We start from the raw sequence: 26,582 nt of genomic DNA, 5'->3' as shown, positions 1-26,582 counted from the left end.
CAAAACTAGCTGATCCAGTTTTCACATCTATGAATACATTTTCTAGTATTCATATCTGTTGAATACCGTTCTTCACAGAAAAAAATGAAGCTAGTAGTTTAAAGCTCAAGTAATCTCTTCCTTTCTCTCCCTCCCCACCCTCACTCTACTCCTTCTCTCCTATTCTGGATGTCCCAGGCCCTCTATTTTCTGTGAGAGTGGCTTCTTTGAATGCATGGTAAAATGGTGGGAGGAGAGAGGACAAGGTCGGGGCTTAGGTGGTCTGAATTGAATGTTGTGTTTGTAGGGTAGATAATGAAATAAGGCAAGAGTGTTCCTTTTGTCTAAGGAAAAATTTCTTGTTGGGGGATAAAGAGGAAGAAAACTGATAAAACTACTTCCAATTAAAATACGACTAAAGGTGACTTTACCACTTCATCTTTCAGGGGAGTTAGATAAACTCAATCAAAAATCAGTTGTCCGGAGGCCTTTTCCACAGCCTCTAATGACCCTGTGATCCAAGTGGAGTATGTCCCTCATTCTGCAAAGGCTGTCAGGGCCCTAGTCAGAATATCCCAAGCAGTGGTTTGATGTATACAGCTCTCAGAGTGGCATTAGATTAGGAATTGAGCCTGTTTCCTATATTCTCTTGTAAGGAAAAATGCAGCTGATAGTTAATAGCTCTTACTGAGTACTTCGTGTGTGCAGTAAGGCTGCAGAAGGGTTGTAAAAGAAATACCCTGAAAAAGTGTTCCTGTTCTTAGGAGTTGATGAAGGAATTGAGGGAACCCAGCATGTGGTGCGTATCCTTTGGATAGCTGTCTGCGTGTTTATGAGAAATTGGTCATTTCAAAAACTGAATCTTTACCACTGTGCTTTCACTCATGTAGCTCTCAGGAATGAGTCAAAGCCGACAGACATCAAGAAGACTACTGCAAAATCCTCCCTAGGTAATGGCATCTCTCATACCCCTTACTCCATGATCTTAAAGAACAATAAATCAGTGATCACATAGTCACAGTGTCTCTCAAGCCTGAATTTCTTCTGTCTCATCTCATGTGTCAATCTTACTCTGACTTTTTTCCAGTGGACTTGAGTCGTCCAAAGAGTGCCCCTACCGTCACTCAGAAGACCACTAGCACCACATCTTCAGGGGGCCCTCCCTTGCCAGGGGCAGCTTCCAGCCGAGTCAAGCCCAAACCTGTCACCCTGAGGCCATCTACAACCACCTCTGTGGACACCAAGAAGCCAGGAGTGCCCAAAGCGGCCCCAACTAAACCAAATCCTGCAGCACCACGACCCAGCCGCCCATTAACTAGCAACTCTGTACCAGATCTTAAAAATGTTCGTTCTAAGATTGGCTCCACAGACAACATCAAACACCAGCCAGGTGGAGGCCGGGTATGTCCTTTGCGCTTGGGCTTTCCTCCTGGGGCAGTCATGGGCAGTCTCTGCATAAGCACGCTCATCCCTACCCTTCCTGCTTCTTCCAGCCACTGATCACTAGACTTGCCTCCTTCTTTGCAAGGATCTTGCTTCAGCTCACAGCTGCACTGAATGCTATTCTCTATCAGTTCTGCCATGATGAGGGTTGGGATTGTTATGGAAAGGGAAAAGGGGAACCAGTTTATATCTCTGAGCTGGTCAATCTGGCTGAATTACTTGGGATCCAAATTCCTGTGCTTGAATAAGATAGAAGATAAGAAACATTGTCAACTTTTGGTTGCGTAAAAGGATAGTGGGAATTTCTTTCCTACAAAAGAGATCAGTTAGTTGCCATTCCATTCTCCATTTTGTACCTTATCCTCAGTATCTGTGCCACACGACATTTCTGGAAAGAGAGGTTCAGCCTGAATGAAGCAAGAGTGGAAGTGCCCTCTGGTGAGCATTCCATAAACTGCCTGCACTCCTGAAACAAAAGGGGAGCTGGAAGGGATGGGGTAATGTAGAAGAGGATCTCATTTCACCTACTCACATTTGAATTTGATTTCCAAAAGGACTTTTGGGGAGGGGTGCCTAATCTGACGGTGACTCAGTTAGTGAAACACTGGAATCAAGAAAGCCTTCCTTAAGCTGTTATGATAACAGGAAAAGGCAGTCCTGATCCCTTTAATTGTTCTCTGGACACAGAGACTGGGAAGTCCTCAGCCCCTCTGGCAAAAGTTTGTAATTCAGATCAATAAAATAGGGAAAATTGAGTGCCTTTGATCTGAAATTGTTATAAATGGAGGGGAGGGTTCCCAGATAAAGGTGAGGCAGGCTGGGTGTTGTGAATTGATGTACATTAGGGACTGGAACAATATGCACCTTCAGTGCTGAATTCAGGCTAAGGACTTTGGACACACTCAGGACTTAAGGCTGCTTGGAACCTCCAGGATTCCTCCAGAACAGTGGCAGTAAAGACCGAATACTCTACTTCCCTCTTCTTGTTTGGTTTTTATTCCTTACAGCAGCAGGAGTCCATGGTGGTTTACTTTATTTTGCTTTCTCCAACAGCTTTCCTTGATCAAAAAGGGCCCTAGTTTGAATGACTGTCAGTAAAGGTATTGCGTCCTGTCTCTGTAGACCTTGGAGAGTTCCTGCTTAAGGATCATCCCTCCTACCTAAATATACAAAGTTCACTTTTAGTGCCAAGATAAAACATCACTACTTATTAATGGGATATGACCTTTCTCCATGACTGTTCTCCTAGAATTGGTTTATTGGTCCAGGGCAAAAATGAAACAGGAATTGATCCTAGAAAATCTGGCAGAGTGCGACAGCTGCCTCCTTCTGTAACTCCTTCATACCTTCTGAACATAGGAATGGAGAGGGGGAGGAGGAGGAGGTGAAGGACAAGAAGAAGAAGAAGAAGAAGAAGAAGAAGAAGAAAAAGGATATCTGCAGAATTTTCTCTAGTGCTTTATGGTTTACAAAGCACTTTTCTGTAAAACAGTGCTGGACATGATAATTTACTTTAAAGTTTGCAAAAACATTTTATATATATATATTTTATTTGAGCCTCTTAAAAACCCTGTGAGGAAGATGCTATAGGTATTATGACCACTTTACACATGAAGAAGCTGAGGGTAAATAGCTCGTCTAAATAGCTTGTCCATGGGCACGTGGGCCACGATTCTAATCCCGATCTTCCTGTGTCCATGACTTCTCTCCATGAACCACTGGGTGGTGCTGCCTTCGGTTTCAGCACCTATGGATTCAGTATTTGCAGTTGAGGAATCAAAACAGAATCCATAGGAGAGTCTTGTTTACTTACAGGAGGTCATGGGTAGGGGAAATGGGCTGGTCACAATCCTTTTTACCTGGGATAGTTACTAAAATAGAGTAACTTTGTGAATTAATGGGGATCTCTAAAGTTTGACTTTGCCTCAGAGTTCTACTTGGAAATCCCCTTCGTTGTTGTGGCCTAGGGCATGGGAATATCTCTTCCTTAAGAGTACAGGCATATGTACCTGTTGTGGCTCTTGTTCTTTCCCATCCCTGGAATTCTTCCTTCCTTCTTTCCCTGAACTCTCCCTGCCTGTAGAAAGGAGGCATCAGTTGTGAAAGTTCCATTTGTCTCGTGATCCAGTACTCCAAGTTTGGGCCCTGGTACTCTCAGTTTGAAATCACCCTCCATTTGTCTCCATCTAGGCCAAAGTAGAGAAAAAAACCGAGACCATCGGTACAGCACGAAAGCCTGAACCCAGTGCAGTCACTAAAACAAGCACCACCTTTAAAGCAGCTGAAACAAAAGAGAGTGCACAAAAACAGCCCAATGGGAAAGTGAGTTTTATTTGAGATTTTCACCTGTTGAGGATGGAGGCTCAGAACAACATCTCTTCCACTTTGAGCCACTTTTTCTCGTCTCAGATTATTATATTTCTTTCTTCTGTCTTCCTGGTCCCCTCTTTTTCTTTGTATTCCCTTCTCCATATTTGATGATTCTTCGTCAACGAGCCAATCACGTAGAACTGAAAACACCTATTTGCTCAGACTTCCTCTGGGAATTTAGGCTAGCTAATAGGGAATACTTCTAACCTAGAAAGAATAACTTCTCAACTCCCCCCCCCCACAAAAAAGGGCAGAAATCCCCTACTGCCATGACAGTTTTCCATAGTCTCTACCCTATACTCAGAAAGACCTTTGTTCTTTTGACTAGAAATATTTCCCAAAATGACCAAAGGTGAGAGCTGTCTCTAATATTTCCCTGTACTCAGATGCATGAAAGAAAATACCCATTGACGAAATCGTGCTGCTAAAGCTGAGGTCTCTGCTTTGTTCTCCTGGTTCTTCTGGGTCCTTAGGGTATAGTTGGAAACTGCCCGACTGTAGCAGATGTATATCCAGGGAGTAAATACAACTATTAGTGGAGTAGTCATGTCTGAGAAGAAAAGAAATATTGCTTTATTCTTATAGTTTGAAAGCTATCAGCTTAGCATCCTAAGGATTTCCAAAGTCTGTTGAAAGAAAAAAATATTTGCAAAATTGAAGCTTCTCATTACTGTATATCAGATTAGAGATAAGATAAGCACCTTTAGCTTATCTTCACCTCCAAAGTAATAAGTAGGATTGTTTCTTTGATACTTAGAAGTTCCCCAAGTTCCCACATGTATCATAAAATTCCCCATTGGGATAGGGGGGTTAGAGAATATGGATTTTCTATAATGCCTCCTATGTTCCAGAAATTGTGTCAAGTGCTTTAAAATTATCTCATTTGATCCTCACAACAGACTCGGGAGATAGTGGTGTTATTATTCCCATTTTATGGTTGAGGAAACTAAAGCAAGCAGAGATGTTTTAAGTGATTTACTGAGGGTCAGCGGGTAAGTGTTTGAGGCCAGATTTGAACTAAGGTCTTCTTAACTCTGGATACATGCTTAATCCACTGTACCACCTGGCTACCCTTTCACATTGTTAACTTCGAGTTCAGTCATCACAGTTACACACAGGCAGCATGTTGCCTGCTCCTTAGTGACTCAAAATGAAGTCAGTGGTGTTCTAAATGCCTAAAAGCAGTCCTGGATTGAAAATTCCTCTAGGAAGCACCTTGCATGCTAACCCTCAAAGTTAGGATCATCTTGCTTGACAAATAGAATACCTCTTCTATTAATTGGGGCTGCTAGAAGTAGTGTCTTGGGTGAGATAGGCAGTGATGGATATCACCTACTTTGTGGCAACGATGGGATTTAGAGCAAGATGAAGACCTCCTAGAGTTGTTCAAGGTTATGCTATAGTGTATAGCTGGCACCTTATTTGAACCCAGATTTTATGACTCCAAATCCAGTGTTGCCTTCAGTCAGTAATCCAGAACAGATAATCTCTGCCTAGTACATTGACCAAGAATATTAAGCTAGTAGATGATGAAGGCTGTAATTGTACCTTAAAGCTTCTGGATGTCACTTAGAGAAAATGTTGTTTTTCATTTAGCCCCTGTGTGGGAGAGGGTTACTAGCTGTAGGCATGTAGCCCTGAAATACTAAGGGTGGAAGCATTGGGGTCTAAGAGGAAAGAAAATGAGTCTGTGATCTGTGGCTTAGTAGAAGTCTGCTAAATTGAGGAAAGGAACCTGGTGCCTGCTCTTCTCACCAGTATGATGCTGGGAAATCCTTTAAAAATTTATCTGCCGAAAACTCGAAGAGTTGAAACATAGGTTCTTTTACAATAGAGGGCCTAAAGGACACAAAACAAGGAACACAGGGTCGCTAAGGGGTGGGATTTTAATCCAGAGCTGGATGGAAGTGTCAAGAAAAATGCGATCATGCGGTTGAAGAGGCGTAGAGGCCAGAGACGTTTTGTTGTTCAGCATGTGGAAGCCATTTATCATATATTAAGGCTGAAGTCTATTCTCCAGCTTGTGTTTAAGAGTTCAAGGTAGATTTTAGATGCAGCTATTTGAGTGTCATGGGCTTTGTGGATCATTTGCATTTATTGCTGAACAATGTCTCTTCCTGTTGGCGTCAGATCTGTGTCCAATTAACTGGTGCCCAATGCTTCTCAGAGCAGCCAGGATTTTGAGCAGTGTTTTGAGCAAAGTGCTCGGCTCTTGGATTGCAAAAAACCCCTTTGAGACCTTTTTGTATGGGAGCCAATTAGGTTTTGCAAATGAAGCACACCCATATAATGGCCAAGTTGGCGCATAGGGCATCTAGGGAGTAGGAAAGAAGGGTAGGGTAGGTCTGGAAGTGCACTGGAGACCACTAAGTGATTTTTTTTACACAGGCTAAATGTGCTCACAAGGAGGTCCCATGAATTGGGGGGGGGGTGCACGTGGGGGGTGGGGGTGGCTGTGCCAACAGTTGGGCCCTTGCTGAACTCCCTAGCTCGGGGGACTAGAAAACAGTTGAGAAGCATTAAGCTTATCCCTAGGACTGTGTTTGCTTCTTCATATTCTTTTTTGTTTACTGTTCTCCTTCTCTCCCTCCCCTTCTTCCTACCTCTTCAAACTCATCTCCTTGTTGCTCTGAGGTTGGGGTCAAACTTTAACACGACTCTCTTCTCTTGTAAGTCACAATTGTCATGTGTGGACTCCGTGTGTGCTGTGTGCCAGTTCTAACCAGTTGTCTCCCCTTGTGTTGTTTTTCCATTCTCTAACGCTCCAGGTCCAGATAGTCTCCAAAAAAGTGAACTACAGCCATGTTCAATCCAAGTGTGGTTCCAAGGACAATATTAAGCATGTCCCTGGAGGTGGGAATGTAAGTATGGGCTCTGGACAGTTTGTCTTTCTACTAACTCTTCTTAAGAGTGGCCTTCCTTGGTATCTGAGAATATCAGTCTCTGGTATTCTCTGTACTTAGACTGAGTGCGTCAAAATGGCAGAAGGAATCAGGTTGGGTCATTGGTAACAGGGAGATAGTAATCACCTATTTCTTGTGAAAAGGTACCTCTACTTCCTTTGCCAAGAGCATAAGCACTGATAATACTTTAGAATTGCTATATGGAGAGCATTTATAATTTGGCATGATTCTATTTGATGGAGAAAAGAAGAAGAATCCTGGAAGAAAATGAATTTTATGTGAACAGCTACTGATGTTAAAAACTGAACAGTTTACCCAGCAAGGATATTGTGGTTAAGGAGCCTAATCCTTTCCATATTCCTGCATATCTGGCTTACTCTGCTTGCTTGGAAATGCAGCCGTTTAAAATAGGCTTTAAAATACAATGTACATTGGCGTGGTACTGTTGAACAGGAAGAGCCATAGGCAGTGGAGCATTGCCCCACACAGAGCAGCTGCTCTTGGCCTTGTCTGTACCCCTCAGATGAGCTTGGTTTTCTAGCTCTTGAATCTGGAGGTGGAAAAGGTGGCACGTTGGAAGGTAAATGACCCTACTGATCTTTTCATTCAAAAGACTCTGGGGGGGGGGGAGAAATTTGGTCATTCTTCTGAGACTGGTCCCAAATGTTGTCATCTAATCCTTCTGTCATGGATGCTCCTTCCCTTTGGGACTTCCACCCTGAGGCCTAGACTTGGCTAGACTCTTATTCTGGACAGTAGCCAGGTAGAATGCCTGATTTGGCTCTGAGTGAGTTTTGTTTCCCTGCTGATGGCAGTGATGATGACTTTAACAACAGTTAAGATAGATTCTCTGCATTGGAGGCACATATCCATATCATAGTAAAGAGCTTCCTCTGACCATTGAACTCTAGAACCCACTATCCACTTCTGATGATTCATATTGGAACAGTTGATCCTGACATTAGGAATTTTAAAAGCCTCTCTAAAGTTCCAGGCTCTAAACCAGGCCTGCACAACCTGAGGCTCCATCTAAAGAACTTAGAGGCCACCAGTGAATAACAAAGAGATAACAGCCTCGAGATGCTGAGTGCAGCTTTCAGTTTGGGATGCACAGGCAATGTGGTGATTTGTTTTGCTCGATTGTGCTAGTCTTTTTTTCCTTTTCTTATTTGGGAGGTGTTGGTTTGGGGTCAGTGACAGGGGTTGCTTCCCCTCCAAAAAAAATCCTTGGAGGTCCTACTTCAGTGTTGTATTTACCCATGCTGGTGATGGAAGGTAGGCTCTTTAGAGGAGAGGGGTAGATGTGGAAAGTGCATTGCTATTCTAAGAGCTGATAGTCATGGAGTACATAATTTGGATTTTCACAAAAGGAAATAAGATGAGAATGATGGGTTCTTGCTCCCTCGATTTCATGTAGTGTGAAGTCCAAGAAAACTATTTTTTTGGAGATTCCAGATATGACCCTGAGAGGTTTCAATTGAAAATGAGGTATAGGAAGAAAATTGCCTCGCGCGCCCTCCTCCCCCCTTGTGAAAAACTGGAGGTTTCAGTGTTGTCTCCTCCCCCCACTCGGTTTTTGTTGTTCTTGTTGTTGTTGCTGTTGTTTTTTTTGGCTGCTGTTGGTTCTTTGTATCATAGTTGTTTCTGCATAAAACTTTAACATATCTCCCCCCGCCCCTCCCCCTGACACTCCCACCTCCTACTCGCCCTTCCCAGCCCAATTCATTCAACTCCAGTGTTTCCCTGTTACACCTAGAGTCAAATATCAAATCCTTTATTTGGCTTTTAAAGCCTTTCATAACCTGGTCCCTTTCTAGACTTCTTACTACTTACTCCTCTCCACCTACTCTGAAATCCAGTGATTTCAAGCTCCAAGCATTTTCTTTGGCTATCCCACTCTGCTGGGATATTCTGGAATATTCTCCCTTCTGGCTTCTGCCTCCCATCTAGTTTCTGCCTCCTACCTTCTGTAAGAAGCCTTTTCTGCTCCTCACTCTTGATTCTTTCCCTCGGAGGCTACACCCAATTCATCTTGTGTTTATCTTGTTGCTACATAGGTGTTTGCATATTGTTTCCTCCATTAGACTGTGAGCTCCTTTGAGAGCAGGCCCTGGTTTTGCTTTTTGTTTTTGCCCTTTTTTGTGTCCTCATGCTCCTCACAGTGCCTGGCATATAGTGGGTGCTTAGTAAATGTGTGTTAGTTGTCTGACATATTGAATCCTGCCTTGTAACAAAGGAAAACAAATAAAAGTAAGCAATGCATTGACCTTATCTGACAGTGGATCACAGATCTGAGATCTGTTCTGGGTCTAGAACTGATCTTTGAAATTAAACTGAGTTCAGCTTTATTTCAGTGTTTTCATTTACTCTGTTATAACCATTTTGTAATATGATTTTTTTGATTCTACTTTCTTTTCTCTGAATTTCACTTAAAAATAATCCTGTCTTCTTTGCATTCCTCATATTCATTATTTCTTATGTGGCAGTAATTTTCGTTTCCATTAATATGCTATAGTCAGCACTCTTCCCCCCCATTCCCCCACCCCCATGGGCACTCACTATTTTGCTACCACAAAAAGTGCTACTTTAAATGTTATGGTGTTGGACTTTTTACACCTTTGGGAACGTATACCCGGTATTTGGGGCTGCCAGTTTTTGTACTGGGAACATAAAGATGGTGGACTCTCAAAGTATAAGCAGGGCCCTACCTAGGAAGTTGCCATCTCCCATAATAAACCTTCCATGCTAGGTTGTAGTTTTTCTTTAGTCTTTCCCTCTCTAATGATATATGTAGTCATTATCCAACCTGTTCTTTCAAATCCCTGTATTTCATTTTTTTTCTCTATCCCGTTTTAAAAAGAACTTGGCCCACACACTTGTACCCAACACTTTTTCCCATATTATCGGCCCCACTTATAACACACTTGCCCTAAACTTTTAGGATTATGTTACGTGACTACTATAGTATACCTCATTGTCTTTTCCATTTCATACCCATCTCTCCCTCTTTCTTAGCTATTTCTAACAGTATCCCACTTTCCGAGGACCATTGTCCTTTATCATACACCAGTCTTCCCTCTCTTATGCCTTGACCCCACTTTTACAATGCCTTGTATATCCCCTATCTCATCTCCAGCCTTAATTATACTTCACAACTCCCTAAAGGCTGGTGACCAGTTATGGATAGAAAGAATATAGGTAAGTATCAGGGAATGAAAAAGGCATTGAAGGTGATAAGAATAACGTCAACAAAGAGAGACAGCAGTGAATTTGGTTGCTGAAGTCTGGGGCTTCGGACTTAGATCTTGAAACAGCTCATTTGAAGAAATGCAGACTAAGAAGCAAATACAATTGCCATCTAATAAAAACTAACAAAAGAAATTGAGATTTTCCTTTATTAGCCAATCTGACCAGGTACCACTAGCAGAGACACAGAGATGTGATAAATGCTTTTGATGAGAGCAAGAAAAGGTATATTGGTTAGTTAGAGTTCATTCCATACTATTAGTCCCTGAGCTTTAATCCATGTGATTAGATTATAGTCTGTGTGGGTTACTTGGGAACAAACTTAATTTTCCTGAGCATAATGATGGTGTCTGCATTTATTAATCACCTCCTGTGTGCTAGGCCCTGGAGATAGAAATATACAAATGAAACAGTCCCTGCCCCCAAGGGGTTATATTCTATTCCATATCCTGCTGCTGAAGCATTTTTCTTACGACTCTCAGAGGTGACAGTTGGCCATGAATTCTAGATCTAGAAACATAGGGGCAGGTGCTGATTTGTGGAGGTCCTTGAGAACCTGCCTAGGTCATTTGAGGCTGTATTCGTCCACTGAGACATCTTCTGTACTGTCAGGATAGAGAAATAAATTTCAGGTGCTTAGTATAAATATCTTTGCCTAGATTACATCTGTGCTTTAGAAGTGCTTTCGGCTATTTAAAAAAAGTGCTTTTGGCCAATAATAATAATAATGAATGAACCCAAGTACAGGTAAGTAGGTAGTAGAACCTTGAAAATGAAGACAAGGCCCATGGTGATGCATGTCAGTACTTCAAATAAAGCCCCTCTTCACATTTTGCACTAAGGTACCTTCTTCTTTCATGTGTTTTCTTCAGGTGCAGATACAAAATAAGAAAGTTGACATTTCCAAGGTGGCCTCAAAGTGTGGCTCCAAAGCAAATATCAAACACAAACCTGGTGAGTTATCTTTCTCCCTGAGGTGGGAAGTTGAGTGGGCTGAGGGTGTCATGGCCCTTTCATTCGGGAAAGAAGAGGTCCACTTTTAAGAAGTACATCTGTAGGATCTGTCATCTCCATTTAGTTTGTGTAACTAACTAAATGTGCCAGATGTGCCTCCATCCTTAGGAGTTGGTGATACTAGGTGAGAGGTCTAGGAGATGGTGATAGGAAAGGGGGGAAGGAGGTTGTAGAAAAGGAGACTGAGTTGGATTGTAACCCGATCACTCTGTCTCCAGATTCAGTGCTTATCTTGTTCTACAATGCTGTTTTATAAGGCCCAACTTACTGGGTGTTAAGACCTGCAAGCCTGCCTGCGGTACTAAAGCCAGTATTTGTCGAGAGCATATTAAATATAGGAATATTAAAAATAGGAATAAAGATATTCCTGACTCATCACACAACTTTTCCTGTGCCTTCCCAGTAGCTCCACTTTGGTTATGATTTCACCTCAGGTCTTCCATCTATTTTTTTTCTTTACATAATGAAAATATCACTGATTCTAAAGTCAGAGGACCTAGGTGGAGGAATTGAGTGAACCACACTGAGTCCATCTTGTGACTCAATTCTGGATCTAGGTCAGTTCTCTTTCTGATTGCTTATGGTTCTAGTCCAATTTCTGTCTTACAAGGAAGCTTTATTCAGTTATGGGAATTGGGAGAAAACTTCATTGCATTTTTTTTTAAACATAGCCCTGTGTGGCTGGGAAGCTGGACCACCTCTACCTTTTGCTTAGAGACCTTTAACTTAGGACCTAGGTTGTGCTGACCAAAAACCCAGTTAGATCCAAAGATTGATGAAAGGAGTTTTCTCACAATTATAAATCTCTAGCAGCCTATATTTCTTACGTGAAAAGTGGCCATATATTGGTCATATCAGTTATTATTTCCAGGTTCCTTTGATTGAATATCATCACTTGAGGGGAATGGAACACCTCTTTTTTGTGATTTCAGGGAATTGTACCTGCAGTCTCCCCCTCCCAGCTTGTAAAATCTTAATCATTCCTCCAGTTAGAAATCAAATTACTAATTTTGTCTCCTGGTTTGTACCATTAATTGTTTTCTTTAAATTTGTTGGCCTCATTTGATTGTTTTTAATACAATAAAAATCTCCCACTTATTCATTTGATTGTTTTTAATACAGTAAAAATCTCCCACTTATTCAGGGCCTTCGGACTGACTGGGGAGTCCATTGACCCATTTGTTATGCCTGTTTTGCCAATAAATCTATATAGTTTGGTTAGTTTCCTCAGTTATTATTAATTATCCACCACATGGATTCACATCCTACTATCTGTGAAACCTTGGGCATATCACTGAACCTCCTTTTTCCTCATCTCTAAAATGTGGAAATTGGACCAAATGGTGTCTGTGTTCCCTTCTAGCTATAAATCTGATTGTCTGGTCTGGTGAACTTGAGAACCTCATTGCCCTTCCTAAGATATGGTTCTCTTTATTGAACACATGCTGTTTGTGTTGTGTAACTAGAGCAGAGTGCAAACAGAACATAATTTTCCTAGTCTTGGTTGTCACACCTCCCATTGTATGCCTTAAGTCATGTGACCTTTTGGACTACCATATCCCACTGTTGACTCATTAATGTTGTAATACACTATAACTCCACTTTCTTTTTCAGTTACCTAGCTGGGCTTCCTCATCCTTCTTGTATTTGTAAAGTTGATGTTTTTTTAAGTCTCTGTAGAACTTCTCATTCTTTTGAATTTCCTTTTATTACATTCAGCTCAGTGTTTTAATGTATTGAGTCCATTCAGTGCCTTGTAATGGTTATCTAGGCCTGATGACTTGACCTCATCCTGTCTAGTAGCGAGGTGTTTTCTTCCCTGTCTTTAGTGTTAACTCCCTATAATCCATTTTTGTTTTGTCTTTGCGAGTTCAGTGATTACATTTCTTGGTAGGGAAAAGAAAAATGTTTTAGTTCCTATCACTGCCTGCTTCTTATTGTGAGAAACCAGTTTCCAGATAGTAGCACTCTTAATTGTTTCTTCTGCCTTTTGAAAAATGAAGTTATCAATAAGTTGGCAAAGATGTATTAGACTTCTGCTTTTGCTTAGCGGGTCTTAGCAGATATGAAAGTAATTGAAATTCCCCATCATTACTGTGTCACTTTACTATGCCAAATTTCTGACATCATTTAATTCTTTCTGTTTTAAGTGCTCTGTAGTATGTTCATGTGGTCATTTTGCTTCTCCTCCTGCCTCTAATCGCCACCCTAATGGTCTTCACCATCCTTTCTCCCTCTGGTTCCTTTATTTCCTCAAATGAGGACATATTTTTTTAGTATTCATTGGTATTCTCCCTCCTTCTTCACATCTTCTTTTCCTTTTGAATAAGGTATATATGTCCAGAGCCATATTCTAGTCATGGGTTACATGTCACTAAGTCTCAGAGATTCCTTTTTGTCAAATACACTTTCTTGGATTAGAATCTCCAGTTTACTCCATTACTTATCAATATATTTTGAATATTTGTGCGTGACCAACTGGGTTTTATTGTTGGTTTTCTTCATGTTTTTTAATCCTCCTTGAGTACCTCTACTGCTATTCTTAGAAGAATATAGTATCCAGTTTACATAGTATCTGTAGTATCTAGCTTGATACTTGTACATATACAGCCTTCTCCATTCCTCTACCTAATCAGTGAAAAGTCTTTTTGTTTACATCTTCAAGATCCCAGGCAAATACATATTATCAGCCTTTGTTAAATGTATTACACCTGTGGTGGAAATAGCCTCATTTCTGTATTTTAAGCCATGGTCTAGAAATGGCAATCCTATTCACAGTCATCACTTTCTTAACCACATATCAGTTTCCAGCTTCGTTCATATCCTACTCATGAACATTTGCCTTTAGCCTGTTAGTTCTTTAACATCAGGAGATTCCCTTTGAGGTGTTCCCAATTATCTGGTTCTTACTTTGTGCTTCAATGGAGATACCATAGTCCCTATACATAGAGGTTTGTACTTAGAAAAGCAGAGAATAGGAAGCTTAACTAGGGCTTCTAACCTAATATGGGAATTGAGGAACATGGCAGGCAGGATTCACTTGCTTCTGGCATCTGATATTTGTGACCCCCTTGTCTCTGCTTATTCAAATTCTGCCCCTAATAAGTTCTGGGCTTAGATTCGAACAACAGACCTAGCCTGGTCACCAGCCCAGATCTGAATTTTTTCCCAACTTGAAAAGACATGCCATTGTTTGATGTCCGTTTTCCTAACCTGCCAGAGCCCAAGGTTACCTCCTACACTGGGATGAAGCATCACCCCTTGACTTTATTGCAGAAGTCATAATAGTTCTTATTTGCATAGCCCTTTAAGATTTATAAAGTCTTTTCCTCACAACAGTCTTATGAAGAAGGTAGTATATTTTACTGATATCTAAACAAAACTGAGACTCACAGAGGGGAAAGTAACTTGCCTGTGTTCATGTACCTAAGAAGTTCTAGAACCTGGATTCAAACCCAGATCTCCTGCTTTCTTCATCTATTATTCTTTTCACCATGGCTTCCTCTATGGTTCTAGGAGGAGGTGACATCAAGATTGAAAACCAGAAGCTGAACTTCAAAGAGAAGGCCCAGGCAAAGGTGGGATCCCTGGATAATGTTGGACACTTGCCTGCTGGTGGCACAGTCAAGGTACATCCATTGAGGGGCTGGCACTGACCTTGGGCACTAAGTCCCAGGACAGGGAGGTGGTTCCAGTTTGGGGAGAAGGAGACCGGGGGCATAGTGCCAGCCTGCAGGGTGGGGAGGTAGTCAAGGTGACGAGAGGTCAGCCGCTGCCCCTCAATCTTCCCACAAGCAGTGTCTTCACTTACTTCATTATCATCACCACCTTTGTTGCCAAACCCAGAGAAAAAGGAAGAGGGATGAGGGACTAGGGGGAAAAGAAAAGGGATGTAGGGAAGTGGGAGAACTCTCTAGTCTGATTCATCAGTGCAGTACCTCTTCTCCCCCACCCCTTGGGAAATGTGACTTTCCTATTTAGATTCTGCTTCACCTTAGGATAGCAGCCAAAATCCACACATCTCATTTTCTCAGTATGATAGCTTGGAATTATCCTCTTCATCTCTTCTTACTAGCCCCCATTCCTTACAGGAGATGATCCCAGGATATCATACCAGAGATTACCTTCTCTGACATAATCCTTAAAAGACAAGAGATACTTCCCATACATTCTGAACTTGTGTTGATAAGCCAATAGCAATACATCTAGCATTCAGGTATTTTGCTAAACCCTTTTTATGGTTTGTGTCACAGAACCCAACTTGCCTCTGCTGGTTTGTTGACTTACTTGCCATCCTGGAATTTAAAATGGCATCTGGATATCTTGTCCCACCTATAACTGAACAGGAATCCCCCTTATTGTGTGCTGGACAAGAACATGTCCACCCCCAGGGAGCTCATTTCATTCTTGGATAGCTAATAGGAACTTTTTTATAACAACATGCCAGCATCAGCCTTCTTCCATGTGCCCCGTTGGAGCCAAGTGGAAGATTGTACTACGTTTGCACACAGTCTTTCCCTTTCCCACCTAGGCCTGGGGGCAGCTTGGGCATCCAAACCTGCATATTGGTAACTTATTTCTTAGTCCCAACTCTGTTTCCCAGAGAATAGAAATAGATCTCTGGCTACTGCTGGATTCCATGGCCAGCTCATCAGGTCCTCTTACTATGCTGTCCTTCACTCCCTGTCCCCAGCCCACTCCCACCACCCGCCTTTGGGATTTGACTTTGTCCCTCTATGATGCCTGGAAGTGCCATGTTTTTTTTAATTTGGATCTAGTGTAATGGTTTCTCATGAGTCCTGAGCTCAGAGTTGGCTTCTAGCCATCCCCGGCTTCACAGAGAATAACCATTTTCCCTAGGCTGGGACTCCCTCCTTCCAAAGCACTTTGGGTTTGCTCTGTGTGCCAAGACATTGTCTGCCATTTATTCCGTTGCATGAAAAGGGCTTGGGAGCTTCTGGGGATCATCCTGGCGGGTTCAGAGAGATGCTGGGATAAGAGGCTCTGGCTGTCATCTCCAGGGATGTCTTGGAATGTAATGCGATGTTCTTTATCTTGAAGTAACAGCCAGGATAGAGATGAGAATGAATGAAAAGAAAGGTCTCATTTATTGCATGCCCACAGTATGTGAGATGCTTCATGAAGAGATGTAGGGAATGTCAGAGGAGAACAAAGACAGGGATCCCTGCCTCATGGAGCCAAAGACAGCTAGAGGCGAAACTGACCCTTGAGGTCATCTAGACCAGCCCTCTCACTTAGCAGTGTCACAGTTTCACAGTGAGTCCAAAACCACATAGCAAGTTCGTGACAGAGTTAAAAATAGAATCCAGATTTCCTAACTTTCAGCCTAGTGTCCCTTGCACTTGAAATCTTAAGAGTGCTACTCAGTGGGGGCCTAAAACTCCTTTGGCTGATGGCGCCAGAATACAAGGGTCTAACTGAAGATCCCAGCAGCAAGGGTAGACAATTAGCAAACACAGAGACACTTGCTGGAGCCCCAGTGCTCTAATCCTAAAGGTTTGATGTCTGAAAGAGAACAGATTTTGTGAAGAAGACCCTGGCATTTGGCAAGCTAGGATTTTCTTTGGATTTTGGGGGGAGTTTTAGAAGGGATGGCTCCCCTTCCCCCCATGTTTTTCTTTGCTCCACATGAGAAATCCATGAGGAAAATTTCTGGAACTTAACACGAAAGAAAGGGTGCTGATCTCTTTAGATCATTAGGGCATTCTACCCCCTGCCCCCTAATTTTTTAAAGAAGCAAACTAAGGCCCTGAATAGGGAAAGGAGTTGCCCAGTGTTACATCTCTCTCGGGTATGGGCCCCAGGATTTGGCTCTGTCTTTTGACCGTCCTCATTGTCTCTCACTACCTCGGATTGCTGGGTTCTTCACACCTCTTGGCCTGTACTGGAATGGGGCAAAGCTGTGTTCAGAACACCTTGTGTTGCCATACCATCTCACCTCATCCTCCTATTGATCATCCATTGTCTCCTCCCCACCCCACTGTTTCATTGTAGACTGAGGGGAGCGGCGAGGGGGCCCCGCTGTGCCTGGCCCCTCCGAGCGGGGAGCCTCCTGAGGCCCAGGCAGGCCCTACCATGCAGGCGAATGGCGTAGGGCACCTCACCCCCTCACTGGGTGGTGACCAAAGGGAAACTCAGACCTTCGACACCCAGATCCAGGAGACAAGTAAGTTCACCATGCCTCCTCTGTGCTCCCCCACAGCTCCACCTGGCTAGGTGGGCTCCAGCAAGAGATCTGGCAAGCTCACTTCTTCAAATTGAAACTTTTTAAAAGAGGTATCTGCCCAAGTTTTAATGAGCTACTTAACTTTTATTTTCCAGGCATCTAATGATGAAATTCTGGTCTCGTCTTCCATCCCCTTTCCAATAACCCCAACCCTGCCCCTGCCCCATGCCTACATCTTCCTCTTCTACCTCTTTCCTTTACTCCTTACCTCCTGTATCCCTACCACCTCCCCAATGTCTTGCTACAGATTGAAACCTACAAGCTGACGTTCCGTGAAAATGCCAAGGCCCGCACTGATCATGGAGCTGACATTGTCTCCAAACCCTCCCCTTTCCCTGGCAACACCACCTTCATCAGCCAGAGCTTCAACTCCCTTGCCTCGGCCACCCCTTGGCAGCAGCAGCAGCAGCAGCAGCAATAGCTGCCTCCCACAATAGGAGGTGCCCCAGCGGCTTTTTCTCCCAAAGGCTTGTGACTGGGCTCCACATTCTCATGGCCTCTCTGGGAGCTCTTTTCTAGGATTTGTACCCTGTGCTCCCGAGGCACACATATGCACACTGATTTGGAATGCCAGAGCTCAGTGTGTCTCCCTTCTTCCCCCTTCCTTCTCCAACCATGCTGCAGTCCCTCAAAGCCCAGACTTCCCCTACTGTCATCTCCCACTTTGGAAAGGTGGACCTTCACTGGGGAGGTGACTCTTCTTCCATAGGGCTTGGAGGGAGGAGAATGCTAGAGACAGGAAGAAAGCCGAAGCTTTTCCTATTTCAGCCCTCCTGCCCACTTACGTCCCATGCATGTCTCAAACCTGGCTTTCTTTTCCTACTCACTAAAGCTGAAGCTATACACACACATGGCCCATGCCACCCCCAGGAGCAGTGGTAATAAAGGGCAGCTTGAGCTCTGATGGAAAACGCTGGCAGCCAGTTTCCTTGGTTTTTTCCTTTTTTTTTTTTAAACAAAAAGAAAAACTAAAAAACCAACATAAATTTTGTTCTTGCTGCTTAAGTTTCTGGTGTTCCTATTTAATGAAAAAATATATAATGCACACACACTAGGCTGTTCTTACCCAATAATTTTAGCTTTTTCATTTTTTTGTGATGAAGTGTTGACAGTTTCATTGTGCTTACCAGCCTCATGTAAGTTTCCTTTATTAATTTTTTTCCCCTTACTCCCCCCCTATTTCCAACCCCAGCAGTCCTAGGAGAGGTAGAGATGTTAATCTCTGTATTGACATACATATCCACGCAGGTGTAACTTCTTTCTTTTTAATAATCTGAAAATCTGGTGGAATTCTTTTGTGGGTTGAAGCCATGTCTGAAAAGAGAGTACTAAGAATGTGTTGAAGGGAAGGTGACCTTGGGGAATACATTGAATTGCCATAATGGATTAGCTGGGTGCCTCTACCCAAAAGTGAACTGTTTTGTGGCCAAAGGCCTAGTCAGAGAGAATTGGAATGCAACCCTGATGCCCCAATGTAGGCGTGAGGTCTGCAGGATGGGCCTGACTCCTCAGAGGAGGCTGCCAAGAAGAATAGTGGAAATGGGACAGGAGTTGGGGGAGTTATGATAAATAGGTGGGGGTCTTTTTCTGTTGTGAGAAGGATCCAGTTTGATGTGTGATGATCAAGGGGTGGGTGAGTGTGTGTGTGTGTGTGTGTGTGTGTGTGTGTGTGTGTGTGTGTGTGTGTTGATCTTTTATAAAGAAGACTGGTCATGGGGTTTATGTACTGTATTATACCACAGGATTGAGCCCCTGAAAAATCAAGAACCCACTCACCAAAGGGCTATAGCAGAAAAGTTAATTGGGTTCTAAGGGACAGAGTCCTAGTGGGGCAGATGAAGTGGCCCCAAAGCTTTGTGCCTGGAATTTTAGGGAGGAGGGTGTGAATCAGGTCTGAAAGAGAAACAAGCGAAAAAGAGAATTAGAAATGGAGGACAGCCTGGTTAAGGAGAGGAGGGTAGGGGTGAGGGGGCCAGGTGTTCCTCTTGGGGAAAGTCAACAAGAATGCCGTGAAATTCTGGGATCTGTGTGACACATGAAGATTCTTATTGCACTTGTATTTTTTTATATTAAAGTTTGCATGGTTTCTAATAAAACGACATTAAAACATAATGTAATTTGCATTGAAAATGTCTGGGAGTCTCTTAAGTGCTTTCTCCTCTTGGAAAACCAGATCCATCAGGGTAGCTTTGCATCTGACAGGATTGGCCACCAGTCAGTACTGGACCCCTTCCTGACCCTTTCCTTTGACTTTTGGCCCCAGAGGCAGCATGGTCATTTACCCTTTGAATTGGGAATTTAAGTTCAGGTGTGTTCCTTAAGCCATGTATTTTGAGGGAAGAGATTTTCCTTTCCACCACACTTCTGTCCACCATATCCTTATTGACTTTGACTTCCATCATCCAGTCACTTTGACTCTCCACTGTATTCCACCCCACCCCCAACTTTTTCCTTCTCTACACTTCCATGGAATAGGAGGTTTAACAGGACAGAAAGGGGGTGAAGGCAGCCGTTAGTGATGGTGGAGGGACCAGTCTCACCCTCTCCCCTCGGCAGTGCCCAGGTGTTTCACCTTAACTGGCTAGTAGGGTTCTAGAAGTTTCTAGCTAAGTAGTTTTCAGGATAAAGCTGTGACTTTTGTCTTGAGCTCCACAATACTTAAGGGCTTTTGTTTGTAATGTTCATGAAGTCCTGTGTGTACATCTCCATCCCGTCCTCCACATGGCTTAACAGTATTTAATTCTTGCCTAGGTAAAACAGACTGAATCTATAGACCTTATGACTCAAAAGGATTTAGAACTGGAAGGAACCTTAGAGAAGACTCAGACCACCACTTCATTTTGTAGATGGGGAAACTGAGGTTCGAGAGTTGTAACTTGCCTCGGGATCACCTACAGAGGTAGGGAGCAGTGCCAGGATGATTCTCCCTTTTAAGTGGAAGAATTGCAAAATGTGTAGGAAGGTAGAGCCAGAGAGTCTCAGTGAGCTTGAGGTTTGTAGGGAGAACTTGTTGTGTGTCTTATTCTCACTTCCGGAGGAAGGCAGGAGCGAGCTGCGCGCTCTGAGTAGAGGAGAAGGCTTGTTTTAAAGAAGGAAATGGAGCTCTTGCTTAGTTAGCCAGTGGAGCTGAGGAGTGTGTGGGCCTATGGCATGTAGTAATGGAGATTTTTCTGGTAGCCTCCCTTGCTATCTAATGGTGACTTCTGGGGATCTGAACCTGCAGTGTAGAACAGGTGGAGAGAGCACTTAGCTTGCCTGGGGCAGGTGGTGGTCTGATTAGTGCCCCTTGGGGGCATTCATGTCTTAATCTCAAGCATTCAGGGTTCGTGAGGAAGGGAAGGGGAGGGGAGGTTTCCTTCAGCCACCTCCCTCTCCAAAGGGGGGAAAATTGGAGACAGAGAAGACAGGAGGCACCTACCTCTCTCACTGTCTCTCTTGGGGCTAGATTTGGAAGGGCTGAACCTAGGTCTGTATTAAGTCATATTACTTGGTCAGTCAGTCCCTGTGCTTCCTAGCATCAGTAGGGCTTTTCCCTCTCCTCACCTAGATGAAACCAGTTTTGAAGGGTTGAGGGTGTGATGATGATGATTTCAGTTATTCCCATGGATCTTTATCATTATGTGATCTTCTCAGGTGTTGGGTGAGTTCTTTTGCTTCAGGATGACTGGCAGGTCCTAGGCTTAGGAGGTGGCCAGGGGCCACCCTCTTATAGGCCTTGAATCTCTTGGCAAATGTCTGTTAATTTGAGAGCCCTTCATGAGGGTTGGACCTTGCCCTACCTTGGTACTGCCCTTCTTTTTAACAGTAAACTGATATCACACTATAAACTTTTATCTCCTTCCTTCCCCCATTATGGACATCAGTCATTGCAGAACTAGGGAGTGGAGAGGGGGAAATCTGGTTGGGGAATCTGTTCTCCACCCCACTTCTGGCCAACCACCTCCTGCAGGAAGCAGGAGGGCCTGCCACCCAGGCCAAAATCTGGGATGAACATTTCCCCTTCAACCTTCCTCCCCCATGCCTGTAGTACAGGGACTGTTGGCTAGTGGACAGAGTGAGGTTCAGATAGGTCCTGTCTCATAGCTTTGTTTACATGGGATGCTGTGTCCTCCCTCATCCTGTCCCAGCCCATAAAACTGGCAGAGTGGTATAGGAACGTGGTCCACCGAAAGGGGATGGTGTGATACGCTTTGGGAAAGTCTCAGACTTGGGCCTTTTTCTTTCTCATTCTCCTAGTTTGCTTGTGGTTATTGTTGCTGTCCCTTCCAGCTGTTATATAGCACTCTCCGAGTGACCTTGTGATTTTGACTGTTGTAAAGATTTGAAATAACTACATAAATAAAGCTTCTCAGTGTTCTAACCTGGGGACATGGCTGTCTGATTTCTGCTCCCAAACAACTTGGTTCCTCCTCACTAGTTGTTAATAATAGAAAACCACTTGGAGAACTCGTTTCACTTCTATGAACCCCTTTCTTCCTAATCTGTTAAAGGGGATCCTTTTGTCTTCTTTTCTCATTATGAGGTTTGAAGCTTGGCAAGAAAAAGGAAACTACTACCAAGTACACGGAGCTGTTGGGATCCACCTTCTAATTATTCACTCTTTTCCCTCCTTCAACCCCAAATCTAGCCCATAGCAGGAGAGATCTTCCTGTCAAGATCTTACTGTACTTCCCACCCCTTTATGTAGGAGGTTGTTTCCCAAAGAAGTAAAGTGGGGGAAAGTGGGGGGCTTTGTGTCCATGGGATAACATGGTGCTGCTTTTAGGGCAGAGTAGTTGGTGCCAGTGATAAATGTGTATCAACAAGGTGTTAGAGGAAACAGTGACAAATGATTGAAGACTTTTCTGGAGTTATAGAAACATCCTGTTGCTAGGAAGGGATTTTAAAGAGAATGGGATCTGAGAATGTTTGGTCTCATTTCTAGAGCTACCCTGAATTATCCCATCTCAATTCTCTTGCGGAGTTTAGAGCCATCAATCAGGAACCAAGAGAAGCCCTTCCCCACCTTCTCCTTCTCTGTGCCCTTTAAAAGCTAAGGCACCCAAGGCTACTTATGCTGGAATGAGCAGAGTAACTCTAAGGGGGTCGATCTAGAATCTTGGAGGACCTAGATGATCTGAGAAATGGGAAATGAGCATGACAGTGTGAAAAAAACTGCATGTGTAGTCTGGCTCCTTTTTATGCTGCAGTGAACTAGTGACAACCTCTCAACTTCACTTTCCATGTCTATAAAATAAAAAAGGGTTGTATTAAATCATCTCAAAGGACCAGCTCTGCTACACTATGTAAAATAAGCCTGAGTTTTGTAGTGCTTTGTAATTTACAAAGCTTTGCTTTCCTTACAATACTAAGCCAGTTCTTACTACAAAACAAAACCCATCACATGGTAACACTTTATAGCTTATAAAGTAGTATGATTTACCTCCTCACACAGTAAGAACTGGGATATAAACTTAAGTGTGATTCTAAATGCAATGAACTTTCGTGTCCCTTGCCTCTGAGATCCAGGTCCAAAGGCATTAGCCACTTTCTTGACCAAAAAAGTAAGTTGCTCTTTATTGTCCACTGCTAAAGATCAGCAAACTACAACTTCCAACCATTTTTGTACAGATGATGAGCGAAGAATGTTTTACATTTTGATAGCTCTTGCTCTTTACAAAAACAGGATCTAGATTGTGACGTGCAGTTTCCCAACCCTTAGTTTGAAGGATAAAATCCTTTAGACTGACATTTTAAGGCCCTTAAAATCCTAACTCAAAGATACCCTTCTAGTCATTTACGTAGGCTGATGTTCAGCCCAAGTTTCCCTACCAAAGATCCCTTATCTCAAAAGCTGAAATACACCTGGCCTAGATCACTTGGCCCTTCACACAGCTAAAATACATTTAGCTTAGAATCACTTGGCCCTTCATACCCTACATCCTTTTTTTGGTGTTTTTTTGTTTGTTTATGTTTGTGCATATACCACCATCCCAAGCAGAATGTAAGTTCTTCCAAGGTAAGTGCTTAACAATGATTGAACTGACTGAGAAAAAAAAAATCAAGGAATGTCTGTCTATGGAGATGCAGTAATCCTGGCTGAACCAGAAGATTCAAACATTCACAATATTCTTGCACTTTTAAAAGTCTGTGATTACATGTGAAACTCATAACATCTGTAGTTGGAGACTAGTTTTTTGGGGTTTTTTTTGCCAGGGCAATGGGGTGAAGTAACTTGCCCAGGGTCACACACCTAGTAAGTGTCAAATGTCTGAGTCCAGATCTCAACTCGCTCGGGTCTTCCTGAATCCAGGGCTGGCGCTCTATCCAGGGCACCATCTAGCTGCCCCCTAGAGACTAGTTTTTTAGTTTGCCCACATGGCAGAACTTGGGTCTTCTGAGTGTACCATGACGTGGTAGCTTCTAGCTTTGTCCCATGACACTGAAATGAAAAAATTTTTAGACCAGGCCTTCTTACGTACTAGCACCTCAGGGCAAAGAGGTATGCAAAGCAGCGTATTAATTTTCCCTATACCCAAAAAAGAGAATCCTCATCCCACCAGTAGTTTAGGGAGGAATATTGCTCCAGAAATAACAGAGAAAGGAGCCATGCATCTTGAGGTTAGAAATCTTTATACCCTCAAGAGCCCTGTCATTTCCCAAGTAGCCACCTCAACTTTTGGGACAGAAGCAAGTACCAAAGATAAAAGGAGTATACAATGCATTCACAAGGGATAAATAGAACTTTATTTAAATAAACATTTGCGCTCTGTACATAGCCCCTGGGACAGGGAATGGGGAGGGGGCTCAGTCATCAGCGGTTTTCCGAACATCAAAGCTACCACAAGGCCCACGCAGCAGTTCCACAAGCAAGGCCAGCAACTGGCTGTGCTCCTGCTGCACATCTGGTGGCAGGGCAGGCAGCTCACAGCGGAGGCTTCGCTCTACCATGCGGCCGAGGGCCCGGCGAAGCTCCCGTAGCAGCCGAACAGTGTGTGAGTCACCCTCTAGCCGTAGGAGATCACTGTCACTCAGGGAGATGGTGGCACGGCGCCCATCATCTGGGGTTAAGGGAACGAAGAGAAGGATTTTGTGGCTAGTATTTCATGGAAACCAAGGATGAGTAAAAAGCCTTCTAGTCCACCAGGGGACTAGAAGAGAATTTAAAGTAGGAGACAAGAGACGAGAACAAATCACCTGTTCCTCAAAGGAAGGGGACTCAAGGGGAACCAGGCACCCACCTCTGATATGGACATCTCCATCGGTCAGCAGCAGCACAGCCAGGGGGTGGACCTGGGAGGAGTCTCGAACAAAGACACTGCCATTGGACTTAACAGCCATGAAATATGTCAGCCAACGGCTACGTAGCCGAGTGGCCTCCCTGTTGGGAGACAAAACAGGGTCAGGATTAATCACTTTCCCTAGAATCCCCTCCTTTTCCACCCCACCCCAGTTTACAATCCCTGTGGTCGCCTCTGCTCTGCGGACCTGTTAATGGTTGACTTATGCAGCAGGATATTGCCAGCTTTGGTCCGGTAGGTGACACTATTGGGCTTGAATTTCCCCTGCCGGGTCACCTTGCCCTGCCTCACCTGTGAGTGACAAAAATGAATGAAATGAAAACTGCGGTGTGAATTGGAGTCAAATAACATGGCAAGGAAGGTGCCATCATCCTGCCAAGGAGGCCTGAAAAAGTATTCTTACTCATGTGGAATCCAAGAGTCTCCTTAAGAGTTAAGCCATACCTTGGTTCCCCATTTCCCCTTTCCCCCTACCAAGGTAAGCCATGAGATAGGACCACCATGCCATACCCAGGGCCTATACCTGAATAAGGTTGGGATAAAGTCCAGCCATGAGTACCCCTTTCACCAGCTCCTCCTCCTCACTGTACTGGTTGCACTGGGCTGAGGGCAGGGTACAGTCTGATGGTTTCCCCACCAGGAAGGCCTCGTAAATATTCTCTGAGAACTGTTTGATGAGGCCTGAGAAAGAAAATTGGATGCAGGGGGAGAGAAAAGAGTCTGAAAAGTCCCAGCCATCACTTCGGAAGCCCTATATAGCCTCGGTGTGTACATAAGGGTAGGACAAAATAGGATGGGTTAAGCTTCTCTATTTATCCAGTATAGGCTAAGAACAACTAATAGAAATAGGATAAAGGATAAATAGAGAGCAGAGGAAGGGGCCTGTATGGGGGATAGGGGGTGGGGAGAGATGAAAGAAAGTGGAGATGGACACTCAACCATGGATAAAACGCAGGCTGGGAGCATAAAGCAGGTTCTCCTCCAGGTAGTTCTCCCGAGAACTACGATCCTGCCAGCGCAGCACCTCCTCCCAGCCAGCCACAGCTCGGACAAATGCCAGGTGGTCACTCCCACTATCATGGCTCAATAGTGCCTTCACCTAAGAAGAAGAGAAGAAATGCAGAGATAAATCAATCAAGTAACACTTATTTCACGCCTACTATGTGCATTGTGCTAATCGGTTATATAGGGACTGGTGGGACCACCCCAAGGAATAAAGAGTAAGACACGTAAAAAAGATTTGCCATAATGGGGTTTGAAAAGCAGTAAAGTAACAGGGTAAGAGTCTGACCTTGTCCACCTCAGCACGGTTCTGCAAGCTACTGCTGAAGGGGTCTCGGGTGAGGCAGGAGACAACAACTAGCAGAGGATGTAGGCAGCGGAAGATGGCCGCCAGGACAATGGCCTTGGCAAGCCTCGGGTCCGTGGAGATATGGGCAAGGCGCTGACCCAGCGTAGTCAGGAATTCCCTCTGGTCCAGCACACCTGCAACATACCTTTTGTCATAGCAACCCCCCAAATGGGTCCCAGACTCTTTCATCTGCCCATGGAATAGAGGGCCTCCCCACCAGGTAGCCATAGTTTCATCTCACACAGGGAAATTGAAGACTATCCTCCCAGCAGCCCAAGGTGCTATCCTGTTCAGAAGCCAAAGCACCACTAACCAATCTCCTGAAGCAGGATCACAGCCTCATCGACAGCCTTGATGTCAGGGCTATCCACAGCCTTGGAGAGGAATTCGACAGCCTGCAACAGAAGGCCCATGCGCACAATGAGGCTCCTGGCCCTGCCACCCCGCAATCTAAGGGAGGTACACACATCACAAGCCCTCCTTGGCTCCCTTCACCCCCTTACCCTTCAGAGCCCTACCGTCTTCTCAGGCATATGGATCTTCGCTTGCAACACCAGGTTCTCCAGGGGGGTGCGCAAAATTTCGGGAACCTGAAAAGGTGCCATCTTCTCCAGCCTGCTCCGAGGAAACAGGTGGTAGGCAAAGCCCGACTGGCACCGCCCAGCCCTTCCTCGGCGCTGGATCACATTTGCCCTTGACACCCACACTGTTTCTAGGCAGGACACCTGTCAGGGCAAGGAGAAAGATGA

At 44.0% G+C, this 26,582-nt stretch overlaps 2 protein-coding genes across 14 annotated transcripts in view; one reads left to right on the top strand and one right to left on the bottom strand.

The window, feature by feature from the left end:
* MAP4 (microtubule associated protein 4) overlaps nt 1-21,562 on the top strand; it is a 245,428-nt gene extending 223,866 nt beyond the window's left edge. For 4 of the 8 annotated variants that reach the window (XM_078152459.1, XM_078152462.1, XM_078152457.1 and 1 more), the window contains 8 exons: nt 870-929; nt 1,067-1,380; nt 3,613-3,744; nt 6,561-6,653; nt 10,814-10,895; nt 14,472-14,584; nt 16,971-17,142; nt 17,298-17,527. In XM_078152459.1, coding sequence (XP_078008585.1) covers nt 870-929; nt 1,067-1,380; nt 3,613-3,744; nt 6,561-6,653; nt 10,814-10,895; nt 14,472-14,584; nt 16,971-17,142; nt 17,298-17,305 — 974 coding nt within the window. In that variant the 3' untranslated portion in view covers nt 17,306-17,527. Of the gene's footprint in view, nt 1-869; nt 930-1,066; nt 1,381-3,612; nt 3,745-6,560; nt 6,654-10,813; nt 10,896-14,471; nt 14,585-16,970; nt 17,143-17,297 lie in introns of all 8 variants that reach the window. The other 4 variants (XM_078152458.1, XM_078152460.1, XM_078152461.1 and 1 more) reach the window with 4 other exon arrangements.
* Nucleotides 21,563-23,905: 2,343 nt separating this feature from the next.
* DHX30 (DExH-box helicase 30) overlaps nt 23,906-26,582 on the bottom strand; it is a 31,950-nt gene continuing 29,273 nt past the window's right edge. For all 6 annotated transcript variants that reach the window (XM_020999197.2, XM_020999198.2, XM_020999200.2 and 3 more), the window contains 8 exons: nt 26,352-26,558; nt 26,147-26,228; nt 25,774-25,967; nt 25,422-25,581; nt 25,006-25,163; nt 24,670-24,773; nt 24,423-24,562; nt 23,906-24,242 (listed from right to left, as the gene is read on the bottom strand). In XM_020999197.2, the coding sequence (XP_020854856.1) occupies nt 23,989-24,242; nt 24,423-24,562; nt 24,670-24,773; nt 25,006-25,163; nt 25,422-25,581; nt 25,774-25,967; nt 26,147-26,228; nt 26,352-26,558 (1,299 nt within the window). In that variant the 3' untranslated portion in view covers nt 23,906-23,988. The remainder of the gene's footprint in view (nt 24,243-24,422; nt 24,563-24,669; nt 24,774-25,005; nt 25,164-25,421; nt 25,582-25,773; nt 25,968-26,146; nt 26,229-26,351; nt 26,559-26,582) is intronic.

Source organism: Phascolarctos cinereus, unplaced genomic scaffold (genome assembly GCF_003287225.1).
Source record: "Phascolarctos cinereus isolate Bilbo 61053 unplaced genomic scaffold, phaCin_HiC Scaffold_4;HRSCAF=312, whole genome shotgun sequence".
Classification (NCBI taxonomy): Eukaryota; Metazoa; Chordata; class Mammalia; order Diprotodontia; family Phascolarctidae; genus Phascolarctos; species Phascolarctos cinereus.
This window is presented reverse-complemented; position numbering and strand designations above follow the sequence as displayed.